Source organism: Amblyomma mixtum, chromosome 3 (assembly GCF_055824585.1).
Source record: "Amblyomma mixtum isolate Tamu chromosome 3, ASM5582458v1, whole genome shotgun sequence".
Lineage (NCBI taxonomy): Eukaryota > Metazoa > Arthropoda > Arachnida > Ixodida > Ixodidae > Amblyomma > Amblyomma mixtum.
The window spans coordinates 405,178,429-405,194,889 of NC_143014.1; the positions used below are offsets into that span (position 1 = coordinate 405,178,429).

The 16,461-nt window shown below is 44.8% G+C and overlaps 1 protein-coding gene across 1 annotated transcript in view; it reads right to left on the reverse strand.

Moving 5' to 3' along the window:
- LOC149357467 (uncharacterized) overlaps positions 1–16,461 on the reverse strand; it is a 49,502-nt gene that overhangs the window by 13,343 nt on the left and 19,698 nt on the right. Inside the window, exons 4-7 of the mRNA XM_089584706.1 lie at positions 13,786–15,673; positions 11,355–11,584; positions 8,650–8,739; positions 2,338–2,515 (exon numbers count right to left, since the gene is read on the reverse strand). Of these exons, the coding sequence (XP_089440832.1) occupies positions 2,338–2,515; positions 8,650–8,739; positions 11,355–11,584; positions 13,786–15,673 (2,386 nt within the window). The remainder of the gene's footprint in view (positions 1–2,337; positions 2,516–8,649; positions 8,740–11,354; positions 11,585–13,785; positions 15,674–16,461) is intronic.

Below are 16,461 nucleotides of genomic sequence, written 5' to 3' on the forward strand. Positions count from 1 at the left end.
CTGAAAATGCAACAGATTTTGAGAAAAGCGAGCATAAACTACCTCTGTGCCAAGAAAACTGACGATGCGCCTTTTGTGATGTGAAAAAAAAAAAAAAAAAAAGTGAGCTGCTGGAGGCAACCATTCATGTGCTGTCCATCAGCACGATTGGGACATGAGGAATTGCAGCAAAGCCTGTGCATAGATTTCAGCTAGCCCACTGCTTGCATTACAATACTATCTTGAAAGTTGAAAGGAGCATGAGCAAAGAGACAACGTTTAATAACCACACTTTCTGGCTCACAATGTGACATGCAGTCAAAAAGGCATGAAAACACAAAATAAAACACATTCAGGGCTGAGCATTATGAAGTGTTTCGGGTGCACGGGCCCCGTCAGGCAGAGCACATCTGCCTTTTGCCCTCGTATCCTAGACCTTGTTGCCTGAATAGAAGCATATCTATCTAAAAAAATATTAACCGAAGGCACTAACATCAGCAACAAGTGCACTCCATGAGAAACAGATTTAATTGGATGCTCAGACAGCAGCATCACAAAAAACTGGCAGTACCCACGAAGAACGTGTAACGGCGAGCTAAAATGCCCTATATGTGGTGTGACAGCAAACTTTCAGGCTCCAATTTTAAGGACAGAACTCACAGTGGGAAAAAAAACAAGAAACTTGAAATTATCCAACTAGAAAAAATGTTCCACAAACACAGCTGCAATCAAACAAGAATTGAAAACCAGTTGATTCCTATCATATTTGTAAAACTTCCGATTTTGTGCGTTTCGGAAGCCTCAGCCTTTAAATTTTTTTTCCATACTGAAAGTAAGTAATAAAAGTGTACAAATATTTCCAACCTAAACAAAATGCTAAATTCATATTTTGCAAGCATTCAGCACTGTATCCAAGGAACAAACAAGTTATGAATGCCATAAAATTTTTACCATTAGCTGGCTAATTGAGAGAAAAAAGGATTAAAGACCACTTCTCCCTTAAACTTCCAACTGATGAGTTGTTCAGCGACAGTAATGACAATATGCAAGCAAAGATCATGCAAGCGTGCCCTATGGACTTCAACAGATATGTTTTGTCGAGAGCTACACTGTGGTATGGCAGAAGACAGATGTGCCAACAAATTAGCCCAGGTGATCACCGAAATAGACATGGGCTGCACTTGAGAAGTGTCAGCCAGACAGCACAGAAAATCCCGCTTCACATACCGTCAGACAGCACTCTTACCCCCAGTAAGAATGCCATAGGACGGTACGGTCAGATTGGAACGCGAACACTCATATGCCGCACTTTTCTAGTTTGCAGCGAGATGTTGCTTTATACAACCAGTTTTAATATGTACTTCGGTAGATCCTATACCCAGAAACGTGAATAAGGCAAGTTGTACGCTGCAGCTTAAAGTACTCAATATATCCTTTTGTTTCGTTCAAAGGCGCTGTTCATGTTTCATTCTGGCCTGACTGTACATGCTCCATAAACACTGCTCTCTCCTTGGCACCCCCCCCACCAAACCCCATCAACCCCCCCCCCCCCCACCAAAAAAAAAAAAACCTTTCATTATGCATGCAGAAAGTACCCGAGACTCTGCATCTGCACAAATAAAGTTGTATGTGGCAGCCATGAAAAAAGTTGGGCCACATTTTGGCCACAAACAGTGCACAATCACTATGTCAAAACACATGGGCATGCACACTTATGTGGTTTCTATGGTCTATACCATTGAGCAAGTGGTACGATTTATGTTTCAGAAACAAATCGTACAAGCTGCCACACTAAACATCATGCCTAATACATGCTAGCAACTGCTTAAGATTTCACTGCCACAACACAGGCTTGAGTAATGGCGCATTAAGTGTGTGCCCGCTACATTATGTCAAATTATGCGTCGGTGCAGTGTGAAATGCTGTTATTTATACCATGCAATCAGTACACAGCTAGAGTGATCCGCAAGTGCACAGATAACTTGAGTTACAAATTATTACAGGTGGCAGTGAAGACTGGTATGTAAGCTACAAAAACTCATGACTGCTTATCTGCGACAGCAAACTGGTGACAGTCAGACCTAGCTTTTTAATCTTGTCCTGCCTTGCTCCTTGCACAAAGCTCACAAGAAACTATCTAAAGACAGTACAGGATGGCGTCAGTCCTGTCTTTTGTGTGCCTTCCGTGTCCTCATTTCTTGCACCATTACCAGTTTTTTCTTTCGAACTATCTCCGTAGACAGAATATTATTACAAGGAAAATAAGCATTTCATTTGATTTGAACTACTCCCACAGCTATCTGCAACAAGGGAGCGGAAAACACAGGCTGGGCAGCCAGGTCCCATGCACGCACACACCTTGTGGAAGAAGTGGCAGTAGTAAGTGCGCACATGGGAGAGCACCACTCGGCGCAAGCTGTCCACCCCGAGCACTTCAGCCAGGAGGGCCAGCTCTGAGACATGCACCTCCCGGGGAGGGCTGGCCGTGCCTCCGTACAGGTGGTGCAGAGCAAAGACCACTGCACCATGCGTGAACCTGCAGCACACAGAGAGCATTAACACTCAGCCAAGGGCTGTCCACCCATGAAGTGTTGCATTCCCCAAGTTAGAGCACACTATTTAGAGTTGTTCTCATCACAAGAATAAGCACCATCATCGCCACCACCACAGACCAAGTATGGTGGCCAGATGAGTAGGAGTGCCAACAGGCAAAGCAGAAAGTGCAACTCCACTTGTCTCCACTTCGTGACGGCAAAAATGGCACTGCTGCTCTCTGCCCAGTAAAGCTCCAGTGCTCATGTAAGGGTCATCTGCTACTCGTCACAATTAGATCTGACCTTTTGCTAACCTTGATTTTGGCTCACAACGTTACTTATTGTGTTTACTATTACTAGAAACAATGGCTAAAATATAGGCATATGGACTATCTGGCAATGAAACAATAAAGGTATAAGTTACATTATTTTTGTCTGTTTCAGCCAGTTCTCACACAGCGCAATTTGCAACAAGCCCCGGGCTTTACAGTAAAAATGAGGACCAGAACTTGTAAGGCCAGCCTGAAATTGGCAAGAAAGATACCCAGACTTCCACTGCTTTGGTGCTACTGCATTCAGAATTGTTTAGGAGATGCAAATTTGCTCTCCATCGGCTGAGAAGGTACTGCACTCCGTGTGAATGCCACTTCGAGGAACAGTTCATCAAATGGTACAACATATTTGTCATTGAGGGTAATACTTTTGCATTTTTGCAAGTAGTTGGCTATGTAGAGCAACCAATATGGGCTGAGTGCTAGTGTTTAATTTTTTTTTTGGTGGCAGCCAAAGCTCATTCTCCTGTGGACGTGGGCACTGCCAGCTGTGTGAGCATGGGATACCTCCTATTCCCACCCGATTCTTTCAACAGCTTGGCGATACATTGCTCAAAGACACCATCACTTGCTTGATTACTATGGGGAGGCATAGGTAAGACAACTAACTTTCTGTGAAGAAAACTTAAATTCCCAGAACTGGTGATGATGATTAATAAATCGTTCATTGAAAACCAAAAAGGCTACGGCTACGGGAAGACTGATCGAGAACAAAGAATCTGCAGTAGTCCGTGACAGATCAAATAACGGTTCAGAATGCACATCACGTTATATTCGGATCCAAGAGATGAGTATGGTGCAAATTTTTTTAATGCAATAGCATTTAGGCTATCGTCGTGCAGTTTCTAGTTTCTCCATATCAAAATTCCCTGATTAGTCAACTGGGGTCAAGTGCATCAGCTTCATATGGGCACAGCAGAGGAAGTGAACAGTCTTTTCACTCGCGGCGCCACCGCCATGCCGTGGAAAAAATGCTTGCACTCCCCCTGCCAGTTGGCACAGGCACTCAACCTGTACACCATAGTCCAGTGAAATCGACTTCTGGACACAGCCCTCTTCAGTTGACCTCCAAAAACTCCTGTCTTGTCCGAGCACCAGCCACACTACCTAAGTAAATTTCCTAACCTCACCGCTCTACCCAATTTTCTGAGCCAGTTTTCTACCTGTCGTGTGGAATACATGCCCTGACATGTAATGACATTACAAGAAGTTCATTTTGTCATCATAATTTCAGCTAAACCATTTTCAACTTGCATTTCTTCTCTGCAAAAATAATTTCCTGCCCCTTGCTGCATAACATTTTCTTTTCCATTGTTTGCTGGACTGTTTTCAGCTTCAAGCATTTTTGTCAGTCTCCACAACTGACCCTTACAGGTGAGTAATCATGAGATGCAACAGTTATATACCGTATTTGCTCACATGATGGGTAATGTTGGTTCGGGGAAGAAAACTTTGGGAACAACCCAAAAATTAAGAAAAATTTGGAGGATGCTTAAGCTACACCTTCAAGAGTGGAACGCGACAACGTCTTGCAGCGCTGCCAGGGAGTCCACGGAATGCTGTCGCCCGTTAGACAAATCGAAAACTGATTTTTTGAGGAAAGGAAATGACTCAATAACAGACTCACTTATCATGGTGGACACCTGAACTGTGCATGATACGCAGTCCCCAATTAAAGGTCACCGGTTCCCCCAATTATAGGTCGACGGTTCGAATCCCTGCCGCAAGCTAGGCTCTAACTTAACTAGTATGCTTATGTGGCATGAAACACTGAATCGTATTACACCATCTGGAACATTCTGTGGCAAACGGTTGGCATGATACGATTTTTTCCGAAGCGCGGTGCTGACACTACTATGACACCGAAGGCTTTTCGACCAAACGAGCTGTATACGCTGTCGCGTAAAATTGTAAATGCTGCAGAGGTTGAAAAACACAGGCTCCAATCCATCAGCATGTGGTTAAGGTGACTGGTACAGCACATCACATAGAATAGCAGCGATGCTGTGAGAAACTCGTCGCTAGAGACAGCACCTCTGAGTGCCAAGTGCGATGATTCTTAGTGCTGAGGAGCGCACAAAAGAAGATGCAAGGAATAAGTGACTTCATTTCATTTACTCGCATAATGCACTCGCACTCGCTTAATGATCGCACCCTCGAATTTTGTTGGCTGCTAAACAGAGACTGTTGCAAGGGTTGTGCTGTCACTGGTTCTCAAACCAACACTGCACAGTCAAAGGCTTGTTACATGCTATTGCATGTCCTCAGGTATGTGAAGGACAGAACTTCTTTTTCATGATTCCGGCGCCAAACATTATAATGAGTCAGTGCAATAATCCTATGCCTGATAGTAACACCAGCAACGTACTCTTCCTCCTTTCATCATCTTCTCTTACACTTAAAAGTTCAGAAAACATTCGAATATCAAACTTCATGTCAATTTTCCACTCTTTAAAACCTAGCCCAACTCGCTTGAAACATTTCAACATTATGATTTGCAAGAATGTGAAACTACTGTGTCATAATATGTACACAACAACACCTGTTTGTGCTATTCTCAACTCTGGTGAGATGTACCCTGCCATGCCTGACGCATTACATATGACATAGAAAGAAAATGAATGGTATTCTGCTGCCTATCGCACATATCTCATAGCCTTGGCATTCAATGGCTTGGATTCAGGCCCCTTGGTAGTTAAAGTACCATAGAAACCTAATATTAATTACATTTCTTCTTTCAAGTGATGCGTTAGACACTAGAATACATTGTTCCCTACGTGGTATTTGCCTACGACAACTAAAAAATTTATAATTGAATTTCTTCTCTTATGCTGTTTCGGTTTCATCAACCAAACAAAGGCAGTGACATGGTTGCAGTTTAGGTCACGCGAGTCACTACGTAGTTTTAATTCACTACAACCCTTAAGCCAGCCTGCTTCAAGATTTGGAACGACAAAAACAACACATTGGCAACTACACAGCCGCTTTTTCATGGCTCACGTGTCCTAAACACCAACTATACGTCACTGCCATTGTTCGGCTGATGAAACCGAAAGCATCAAGAAGAAATTAAAATATAAATTATATAGCAGTTGTAGGCAATTACCACAGGATGATATATGTGTACTAACATCTAACACATCATTTGAACGAAAACACACAAGCAAAAATATGGTGTCTATACTCCTTTAAATACCACAAGAGCAGTCTACACAATAAGCTAGTGCAGCATGTCAACTACGCATATTTGGTTCATATGTGCAATTTATCATCCCAAAGTGGCATACAGGCCCCGAGAGATGTCATAATGAAGGGTCATGGATTTACTTCAACCACCAAGGGGCTTTTAAAGTGATTGCACAGAACACAGGAATTTTTCAATTTTGCTCCCATCAAAATGTGGCCAGAATTTATCTTACAACCTCATGTTTGCTCAGTAGCAGAATGCCTTAACCACTGCGCCACCACAGCGCATCAACTTATGTGGAAATGCTAATGGTCAACGAAACTGAACAGATCAAATGGACACTCGACAAAAATTTGACTACCAGAAGTTGTTAGACATGTGCCAGAGCTTCAGCAACAAGATAACAGGCCAATTTTACAAAGCCTACTGTGCATGCACGTGTTTAGTGGAAGCAGACAAGTGCCATCTTGGTAGTAGTCTTTCGTGGCGGCATCTGCATGACAGCACACCTTATTTGGTGCCTTGACTGGCATTAGACCCAGTCACAGCAGCTTTTCGCCATGCATTTATTTTGGTCGGTTAAAGGAAACAGAGGCGCCATGACAGAGTTTTCAGGGGCGCAGTCCTAATCGCAGCTGATGCAGTGCTGAGAGGGTGTGTAGTTGCTGCATACAGTGGGGTGAAAGCGACAGCGATGCTGCGCTTGTTACTCGAACCTTCATGCTTAAAACGTTGCAGGCGATGATGAAAACATGCTTGACAGTCACTTTTGCTCATTTTGCCAGCAGAACATTTCTATGCATAGCGATGCACGTGTTTGAGCGCCTTCATACAGTGCTTACACTTCCTGCCATCTCCTTTTGCAGTGTTAATTTTCGCACATCCATCTAGGCATCCACTAGCCATGCCATAGAATGTTTGTTGTCTATTTCGTTTTCATGCTTCTACCCTAAAAATGACCACCATCATCATCATTACCAGCCTGACTACGCCCACTGCAGGGCAAAGGCCCCTCCCATGTCTCTCCAATTAACCCTGTCCTTCACCAGTTGTGGCCACCGTATTCCCGCAAATTTCTTAATCTCATCTACCCACCTAACTTTCTGCCACCCCCTGCTACGCTTGCCTTCTCTTGGAATCCACACCGTTACTCTTAAGGACCAGCGGTTATCTTGCCTTCGCATTACATGCCCTGCCCAAGCCCACTTCTTCCTCTTGATTTCAACTAGGATGTCATTAACCCGCGTTTGTTTCCTCACCCACTCCGACCGCCTCCGATCTCTCAACGTTACACCTATCATTTTTCTTTCCATAGCTCGCTGCGTTGTCCTTACCTTAAGCTGAACCCTCTTTGTTAGCTTCCACGTTTCTGCCCCATAGGTGAGTACCGGTAAGATACAGGTGTTGTATACTTTTCTCTTGAGGGATATTGGTCAACTGTCCATCATGATTTGAGAAAACCTGCCATATGTGCACCACCTCATTCTTATTCTTCTAGTTATTTCCTTCTCATGATCCGGATCAGCTGTCACTACCTGCCCGAAATAGACATATTCTCTTACTACTTCCAGCACCTCGTCACCAATTGCAAACTGCTGTTCTCTTGCTAGACTGCTGAATATTACTTGCTATGCATGCATATGCATGCTAATTTTTAGCCCCGCAGTTCTGCTCTATTCTGATATTTTCTAATTCCCTCAGGACCGAACACGCTAATTCACGGGTAAACACTAGATGGCCGTTTTTTATTTTTTAAAATACTGATTAAGCCAAGAGTGATGCTTCAGCATAAATGAAATGTTGCTAAGGTGTAATGGTCAAAGACCATTCTACAACAAAAAATAAGGAATTATTTTACATTTCCAGTTTCATAGCCATGCTTTCTAATTCAACAAAATAGAGAAAGCACCATCGCTACTAGGGCAACTTGAGGGATTGGGAGAGAATACATGCATCAAGAACACACGCACTGTGGACTCCTGAATATAAGAACAAAACTTCACACAGTTCTTCACCCGCAACCTTACACTGGGCAGAAATTGCTGTAAAGATGGCTCGACGAAGCAGCTCAAAGGCGAATCTAACCACCTCCTTTTGTTGGCAGTTTAAGAGCCTCCCTCAAAGCTGAATGGCACATAGAAGGCTTTTCGGAGCTTCAGACCTTAAAAATTCACCATTTGCCAACGTACACTGATTACAAGGACATGACGGCTAAATATGCTGAATAAGGCTTCTTCAGCTGCCTCTCGTGACCAGCCCCTGCACTCTCTATTGGGGACCTTTTCATCTTTCCAAGATACAAAAAATCCAGCGCCCTCTGCTTTGCGCAGCTGTCGGAACACCTGGCACACCTCAGGTGAACCCACCTGACCAAAAAATTCAGCATTCAGGCAGATAAACATCGCCTGGAGATGCAAACATGACTGCTTCTCGCACGTACGCCACACACCACGGCGACGCGGCCACTGGCTGGAGTACCAAATCTCTCAGAGTGCACAGTAGCAGCCAGCCTATCAGAGATGATAGGCTCACTTGTTGAAAGCCCAAGTTTCTCAAGTAAGAGAAACTTGCGCTAAAAGCTGCGTGAAAAAAGGATAAGAACACAAGCCTTTCTCACCCATCCATGCTGATGACCTCGGTCTCCTCGGCAGCAAAATCTTCCCTCAGAATGAGCGAGAAATAGTCAGACCGCGAGGCCAAAATGAACCTGCAAGGAAAAAAAACAATGCAATAGACTAATTAAACTGGTGGGCTTAATGAAGCCACATCAGCTTCACCTCTCTATTGCCAGAGGCACCTGCTACAGGAAAATGCCAGCACTATAAATCTATCTGTAGTGTATGCCTTCAAAGGCCACCCAATTGCTACTAGGACTCCATCTAATGGCTCAGGGCAGTGCAAAATGTACCAGCAAAATACTACATGAAAAGATCAATTTCCGTGGGCCACTTCAACATCCGCCGGATGAGTCTCCCCTGGTACACAGACTTGACACTCTTAATAACCCTTTGGTCGAGAGGCTGGATAACGGATGTGCATTTGGGGGGGAAAAAAAATCAAGTGGACAGTCATCAGGAAGTCTTCGATGTGGTGGGCACTGCAGTTATCCAAAAAAAGGCAGATGGATCTGCCCTGCTTTGGCATATCTGCATCAAAGGCTTCCAGCCAGCTGGAGAATACTGTGCGTGTCATCCAAGCTTTCTGATTAGCAGTGTACTCAACCAGAAGCCTTCGGTTACCTTTAAAGCACTGTGGCGTCGTGCTCTGGCTGATCACGAGGAGAAGACGCTTGTCGGATCCGTCCATGTTTGAATGCAAAAGAATGGTCACCCGCTTTTTGCTCAGCTTACCGCCATGACATTTTTGTCCCCTCAGGTCAAGCGTTTTTGATGGCAACATTTTGTAGAAAAAGCCAGTTTCATCCACATTATAAATTTCGGAGGACTTGCATTTGTCCATTATGCTTTCGTAACTTTCTTGCATCCAGGGTGATGCTGCTTCACCGTGACGCTCACAGGCTCCCCCGACAACACCTTGGTGAACGATGCAGTGCCATGCTTTGAATTGGCTTAGCCATCCAGCACTCGCTTTAAAGTTGTTGTGCCCCAGAATGCACGCGATGTGAATAGCCTTCTGCTGCAGAAGGCTTCCATACAAAGGCAGCGTGTTCTCTTTCGTGTCGAGGAACCACTGGAATACGGCCTTATCGACGTCTTCGCAGACCGGCGTTGCCACAGTCTTGTGCTGCACGCACACGCCGGCCTAAGTGCCTCTATGATGCTGCTTTTGGATTTCAGAATAGTAAAAAGTGAGCTGCACTGGATACTGAACTCCTCTGCAATATCAGACTTCTTTCTCCCTTTTGCAGCTTCGGCGATGACTGCAGACTTTTCCTGCAGCACCAAGAACTTGTGCTTTTTAACAGGAGGCAGAATCTTTCTGACACGCCGAACAAAACATTGGACGAAAGCAAGACACAGGCGATTTCAGCGTTTCAGCGTACACGCGGCACACGGCAAGATAGCGTGGTAGTGGGCAGTGTCAACGGCCAGCAAGGAGGAAAAAAAACTGCCAGATGACCAGCGGTGTCGTCACATGAAGCGTCACGTGCCTGCATAGTTGCCATCAGACAGCCTAGCAAAAAGCTGCTTTAAGCTAAAAAAAAATAAGTAACCTAGTGTAAACAGCAATGACCGCGCTGATGCTTGCTGGCAGAAACGTATGTGCCTGACTTGTCGGATGAGTGTGCTGCTGCAGTTTTGGTACTTATCCGTTCCCAACTGGCTGATGAGCCGAAAAAAATGTTGCAGATCACTACCTCAAACTTTTATTATTGCGGGACTGCTTTTTAAAAACCCTTTGCTGCTGAGAGGGTGGAAATGCATTGAACTCTATGGAAGTTTGCTGGCGGCACAAGATTTTTTCGTTGCCGCGAGAATTTCGCTCTTGAGGGCTTTCGTTAATGAGCAGTTCAACTGTATCAAATTTCCTGCATACATCTTGAAGCTTTAAATTCTATACTCTACACTGTACTTATTCGTAAACTCTCTACTATTTCTGCCTGGTCTTCTGTGCTCACCACTCAGGCTATAAGCATTACGGTCTGAATGTGCATTATGAAGAAAACACTGCCTGGCACTTGCAGAAGTCCAAGAAGCTTAGGAATGACCTAAGCTCTTCATCTTCAGCTCTCAACAAAACAGCAAGGAAAGCAAGATGGAAAACAACAACAATAGCATCACTGATCCTGCTGAAAAAGCTTTCAGCTTAGACCACTTTCCACAAGCTCAGCCCTCAAGTTCATCTTGAAGAATTTAAGCAAGTCCCATTGCCATATGGGGATCCCATTTAACGAAAGCTGGCAGGTCCTATTGGGAAAGCCTGCTCGTTCTACAGGAAAGGCAAAATACAAGACAGTGCATGGTGCAATATGCCAGGCAGTGCATGATGCGAGACAATTTACCTCTCACCCCATTCATATTTTTATTACAATTTTTAAGCCTATGATAAGTGGTAAACTAGTGAGGCAAGCACACCTCCAGCCAAAGCTTGTCCAACAAATGCTGTGGCTAGGAGATCATGAGAACATACAATGCGAGTCACCCTTACAGCCCTTTCAACAGTCTTCACAGCATGTTTCAGATAATTTTAAGTACCCACTGAGGTCCACGTCAGCAAGGCACATGACTGTTCAAATTCCATCACTTCTGTAAATGAGAGCCAGTACATCCTTTTTTTAACCTCAAAAACTACTCCAACTTCTCACATTAAGCAGTGCATTGCCTGTGCAGTAGGTGACAGTTTGTCGATGAGTGTTCATACCTGTTTGCCCCGATGTCCTTGCCTTCTACGCGAATTGTGATGTCCGTCTCCACCTGGCCAATGAACATCCTGAGCAGGTCGTCCCCCAACTTGGAGCAGGCACCCAGCCTCTCTGGGCTGCAGCCTGACTCCTGCATCCTCTTGTCGATGCTTGACAGGCAGCTCACTTCAGAGACCTCCGAGTACACAGTCTCTGAATCATCATCCCCATCTCCAGGAGAGAAGGGAGGCTGCGGTAGGCATAGGCAGCACATAAGGAAAGAAGCAAGGATACCAGGGCACCCACAAAACACTCCGCAAATGGTTACACTAATTACATTACACTAAGATATGGATCAATTTTTTGTTAACCTATCACTGCAAGGATATCTGCAACTATTTAATAAATGCTAGCCCTTGATGTCACCCTTGGAAACACTCATAAAGCATATTTTACACCAGGACTTGATATCACGTAAAAGTGTCACCAGCATAGTGTTCACCACCTTGTGAGCTGCTCTCCGATGCCAATCCATCAATTAGAATGTCCCTGATTCACTTCCCATCAAACACTGAAGAGCAGGAGGAGGTCAGAAGTATACCACACTGAAAATGCAGACAAGGTTAGGCATCCCCAGAATCAGCATCCCAGAAGTGGTATCAAACAAAATTTGAACTCTGTGTTCATTCTTTTAAACCTGACACTTTATGCAGTAATTTACAGAGAAAGAAGTGCTTTAGTTGGATTAGTCAGGTCTGAGCTCCTGTGCTTGGATAAGGTGGTGGACCCTTTGGTCACCAGCATCATGCCTCAGTCACCAGCATCATGCTAATGGCCTGTGTTGCAAAATGCACATTGTGCACCCATATAAGCTCCAAAGATTTTTTTTTATTTATTTATTTATTCATACTGTTCACCCTCTGCATGAGGGTCATTACAGGGAGGGAAACATATACAGACACAAGTGCAATTCTCTTCGCTAAAAAAAGAAACACTCAAATGCACAGAATTACAGATTTGCACAGCAATCTTCCAGGAACGCGTTCACACCTATCACAAATTTGTCTACATCTGTTTGGTCCACAACGTCACTTGGTAGTTGATTCCAAATTTCTACAGCATCGGGAAAAAAGGAGTAGCGATAGACATCAGTACGTGTAATAATAGGTTGTAATACCTTACTGTGATTTTTCCGAGGGCAACACTTCAGGGGAGGTGTAACATAGTGATGTTTATTAACTTTGACTTTATCATTCATTATCAGAAAAAAAAGTTTCAATTTCTGCTTTAGTCTTCTTACTTCTAGTGATTCTAACTGACACTCTTTTAGCATTGCTGTGACTGAATCAGTGCGGCGGTATTTAGAGCATATAAAACGTGCTGACATCCTTTGCAATCTTTCCAGTTTCCGTTTTAAACCCTTTTGATGAGGACTCCACACTGCACTTGCGTACTCTATGATTGGCCGCACGAACGTCTTGTACGCAATCAATTTAATTTCTCTAGTCGCATTCGGCAACTTCCTCCTCAGGAAACAGACCTTCTGGTAGGCTTTTAAATAGACATTTTCAATATGGGTGCGCCAGTCAAGATTATTTGTTAATGTCACTCCCAAGTACTTGAGACACTTTACTTGATCTAAGGAATTTTCACCGATATTGTATCGAAACATCATAACATTCTGCTTCCTTGTTACTTACATGTAATTAGATTTTTGGTAGTTTATTTCCATACCCCATTTCAGGCACCATGAGTTTAATGACTGAAGACATCTATTTATGTTCATCTGATCTGCCGGGGAAGCCACAGGAGAGTAAATTAAACAATCATCGGCAAAAATTTTCATTCTGACAGGCGATTCGACAATAGCAGAAATATCATTTATATACAATAAAAACAAAAGCGGACCTAAAACGGAGCCCTGTGGCACCCCCGACAGAACTTCATGCCTATTCGATACTGCACTTTCTATTTTGACGACTTGACAGCGGTTACTTAGATAGGCCTGAATCCATAGTACTATATTTTCAGCGATTCCTAATCTGCGTAGTTTAAAAAGAAGCTTATGATGCGGAACTTTATCGAAAGCCTTCGAGAAGTCTACACAGACCACATCTACCTGCTGACGTTCATCTATAGCCTTGCAAAAGTCGTTCACTGTTTCGATTAAAACAATGAACAAAATAAAATGTGCACTCATCAAATCCAAACCAGAGCTATTAAAAAACGTGGGGGGTGGTTACCTTAAACACAACTTTTTAGTTAATGTTGCATGCCTGTCTTGAAATGGTTATACTAAACATTTTACACATACAGTCTCAGCACTTTCTTTCAGTGCACACACCAGCGGAGATTATGCCTTGTAGAGGAGGATCTGACAGTGCTCAGGTCACTTGTACAAATGCAAACACAGTGCATGAAGGGGCTATACTATCTGAGGCATGTACGCACCCTTGGTATAGTTTCCCTGGGCACGACTGCAGGAGACTCTTGAACCACACTGGTATCAGCCTTAGTCACAAGGACTTCCAATTCTGGTTTCTTGGGCAGTACTGTTGATGACACTGGTCCTGCTGATGGCAACACCTCAGCTTTTGAAGACGCGTCCTTTTTAGGCACATCACCTTCCCGGTCACTCTCATGCTCTAGGGAATCACTGTCCTCGCCATCGCACACCTCAGACCTGTGGAATGTCATGGCATCCACATCCTGGGGCCGTGTTGACGACTTCACGGGCAATGCCCTGGGTGCTGGTTTCACAGGCTCTGGCTTTGCCTTGCGCCTGAGAATCGGGCTCATTGGCAGCAAGCAGACTTCGGGAGGCTGGAACCTTGATTGGCATGTCGACACCCTCTTTGGTGAGGAGACGTCCCCTTCAGCAGTGGGACAGGGTGCAATTCTAGTAGTAGGCTGTTCCGTAGCTGGGATCTCCTCCGACACAACCAATATCTCTTCACGCTCAAAGTGTTCCCACATGCGGTGTTCAACAATGCTTCGCTGCCTCTCTACAGTGTTTGCACCATCCTTTGCAGGCTTTCCCTGGTAGTTACTATACGCTTCGTGGGCACAGACAACACTTTCACTGTGGTCATCATTGATGTCAATGAACATCGACAGTGACAAGGTGCATGGCATTGTGCGAGAGGATGGCTTCTCATCAGGATGAGAGTCATCGTGGTGAACTGTATTGAAGTCAATGTACATGTAGCATGACTGAGGTCGTTTGGACGAATCACTATCTCCTTTGGGCTTGCTTGCTGGTGACCTTTTCTGGGCCTGGCCTGCACTAGCATCTCCACCAGCATCTATGTACATGTACAGAGACGAACCTTGGTTTGACGGCTCCCTGTGCTGCTGTGCTTGAGTTTCTTCTGGTTTTGTCTTGTTTATGTCGATGTAGAAGGGGAACAGCGCACCCGATGCCCGACGCTCCTGGTTTGACCCCAGTTCAGCTTGGTCAGCAGCACCCTGCGAGGGCACTTCCCCCACATCATTAAGGCTGTCGTACGCCACTGCCTCAGTAACAGATGTGTTCTGGGACATGAAGCCAGAATCATTCATCCCAAAAGCAACACAAGAGCCTCTCTTCTTCTCGCCAAGTTGCCCACCGACCTTAGGTGATCTCGGAAGGCATTGGTATGACACTGGCATAGGAGCAGGAGATTTCTCGTGCAGGAAGAATGCAGGCATTGGTGCCAGAGACTTTCCATCCTGCTCTGTGGAGACTTTCAAGCCTGCTTTATTGCACTCCTCTACAATTGTGGATTTGTTGCTATGCTGTTGCTCCTCATGCTCCTGCACACCCATTATCGCTGCTGTCTCTTCCCCATTCCACTTTTCAATGGCTGCCTCGAGCGGCATCTGGCTCTGCAGATCAAATGTTCCACTCCGCACCATGCTGTTGCTCATGCTCACGGAGCACTCGTCCCGGTTGTCTGAGACGTCATCGCAGGCTTGGCTTTCCTCGTACACTTGGGTGTTATCGCATAGGCTGTCTAGAGGTTCTTCTACATTTCCAGCTGTTGCATCACGGTTCTCACTACAGTTGGCGTCATTGTCATTCACAAAGCATGAGCGGAAATTCTCTAGAGAGTCCTCAGCCCCCGTCTGCTCAAGTGACCCAGTAAACACGCCGTCATTGTCCCCACCTGGTTCATTGGCTGAGCCGCTCTCGATTACTTCCTGAGTTCCCTCCCTGGTGTCAGTCTCGCCAGTCATGTCCTGAAAATCATCATCGCCACCATCTTCATCATCTGTCGAGGCAGGATCATCCTGGGAGCGGAGGGCTCGAAGAATATCATGCTCCTTCTTTCGAATGTCATCATCGGAGTACACGCTCCTGGATGAAATGCCAGACAAGAGAAAAAATCAATCAATCACTGCACCAGCCCCCAACATGAACGGGATGTTAAGTGGTTGCTTCAGTAATCAGACATATTTGCACAAATAAGAACATCGGTAGACATTTCAAAAGAGATGAGGCTTGGGCATGTTGGTCAGACATACTTAAGGGAAAAAATAGCGCACACGAGAAGACGGGACAAGCGCTTGTCTGTGTCTCCTCGCTTGTCCCGTCTTCTCGTGTGCACTATTTTTTCCCCTTTAAATCGGTAGACAGGTCCTTAAGAACCAATTTTTTACTCCCTTCGTCACTTTGTGTCAGTTCAGTGGAAATGGAACAGCACACAAAGGGAACAGCATAATGGGACAAGCACAAGTACGGACAGACACTAGGACAAGCCCTTCCCTTTGTGTGCTTGTCTGTTAGAGCTGAATTCACATATAACCAACTATAAAAAAAAACAGTTTTCTTCCTTCCTTCTTCCTCATCCCAAAGGTGACACTACGTAGTCCTGGTATCTGTATTCTAAGCTCAACGCTCTTAAGGAATATTAGCCTGCAATGCACACCACACGAGTGAAGTAGCAAAAGCAGCTGTAGCAGATCTAGTGTGACAGAACACACAGGCAACCAGCGGTACCCACTCCCCCTGCTGCTTTGTACTGCATTTGCACAGATCACACGGTGTTAATTTTCACTGAGAACCAAAGTGCTACAATATCAGAAAGCATGTCATAAAGATTCTGTTCATGCCCACAACTTTAAGGGGAGACGCAGGTCTTGAAA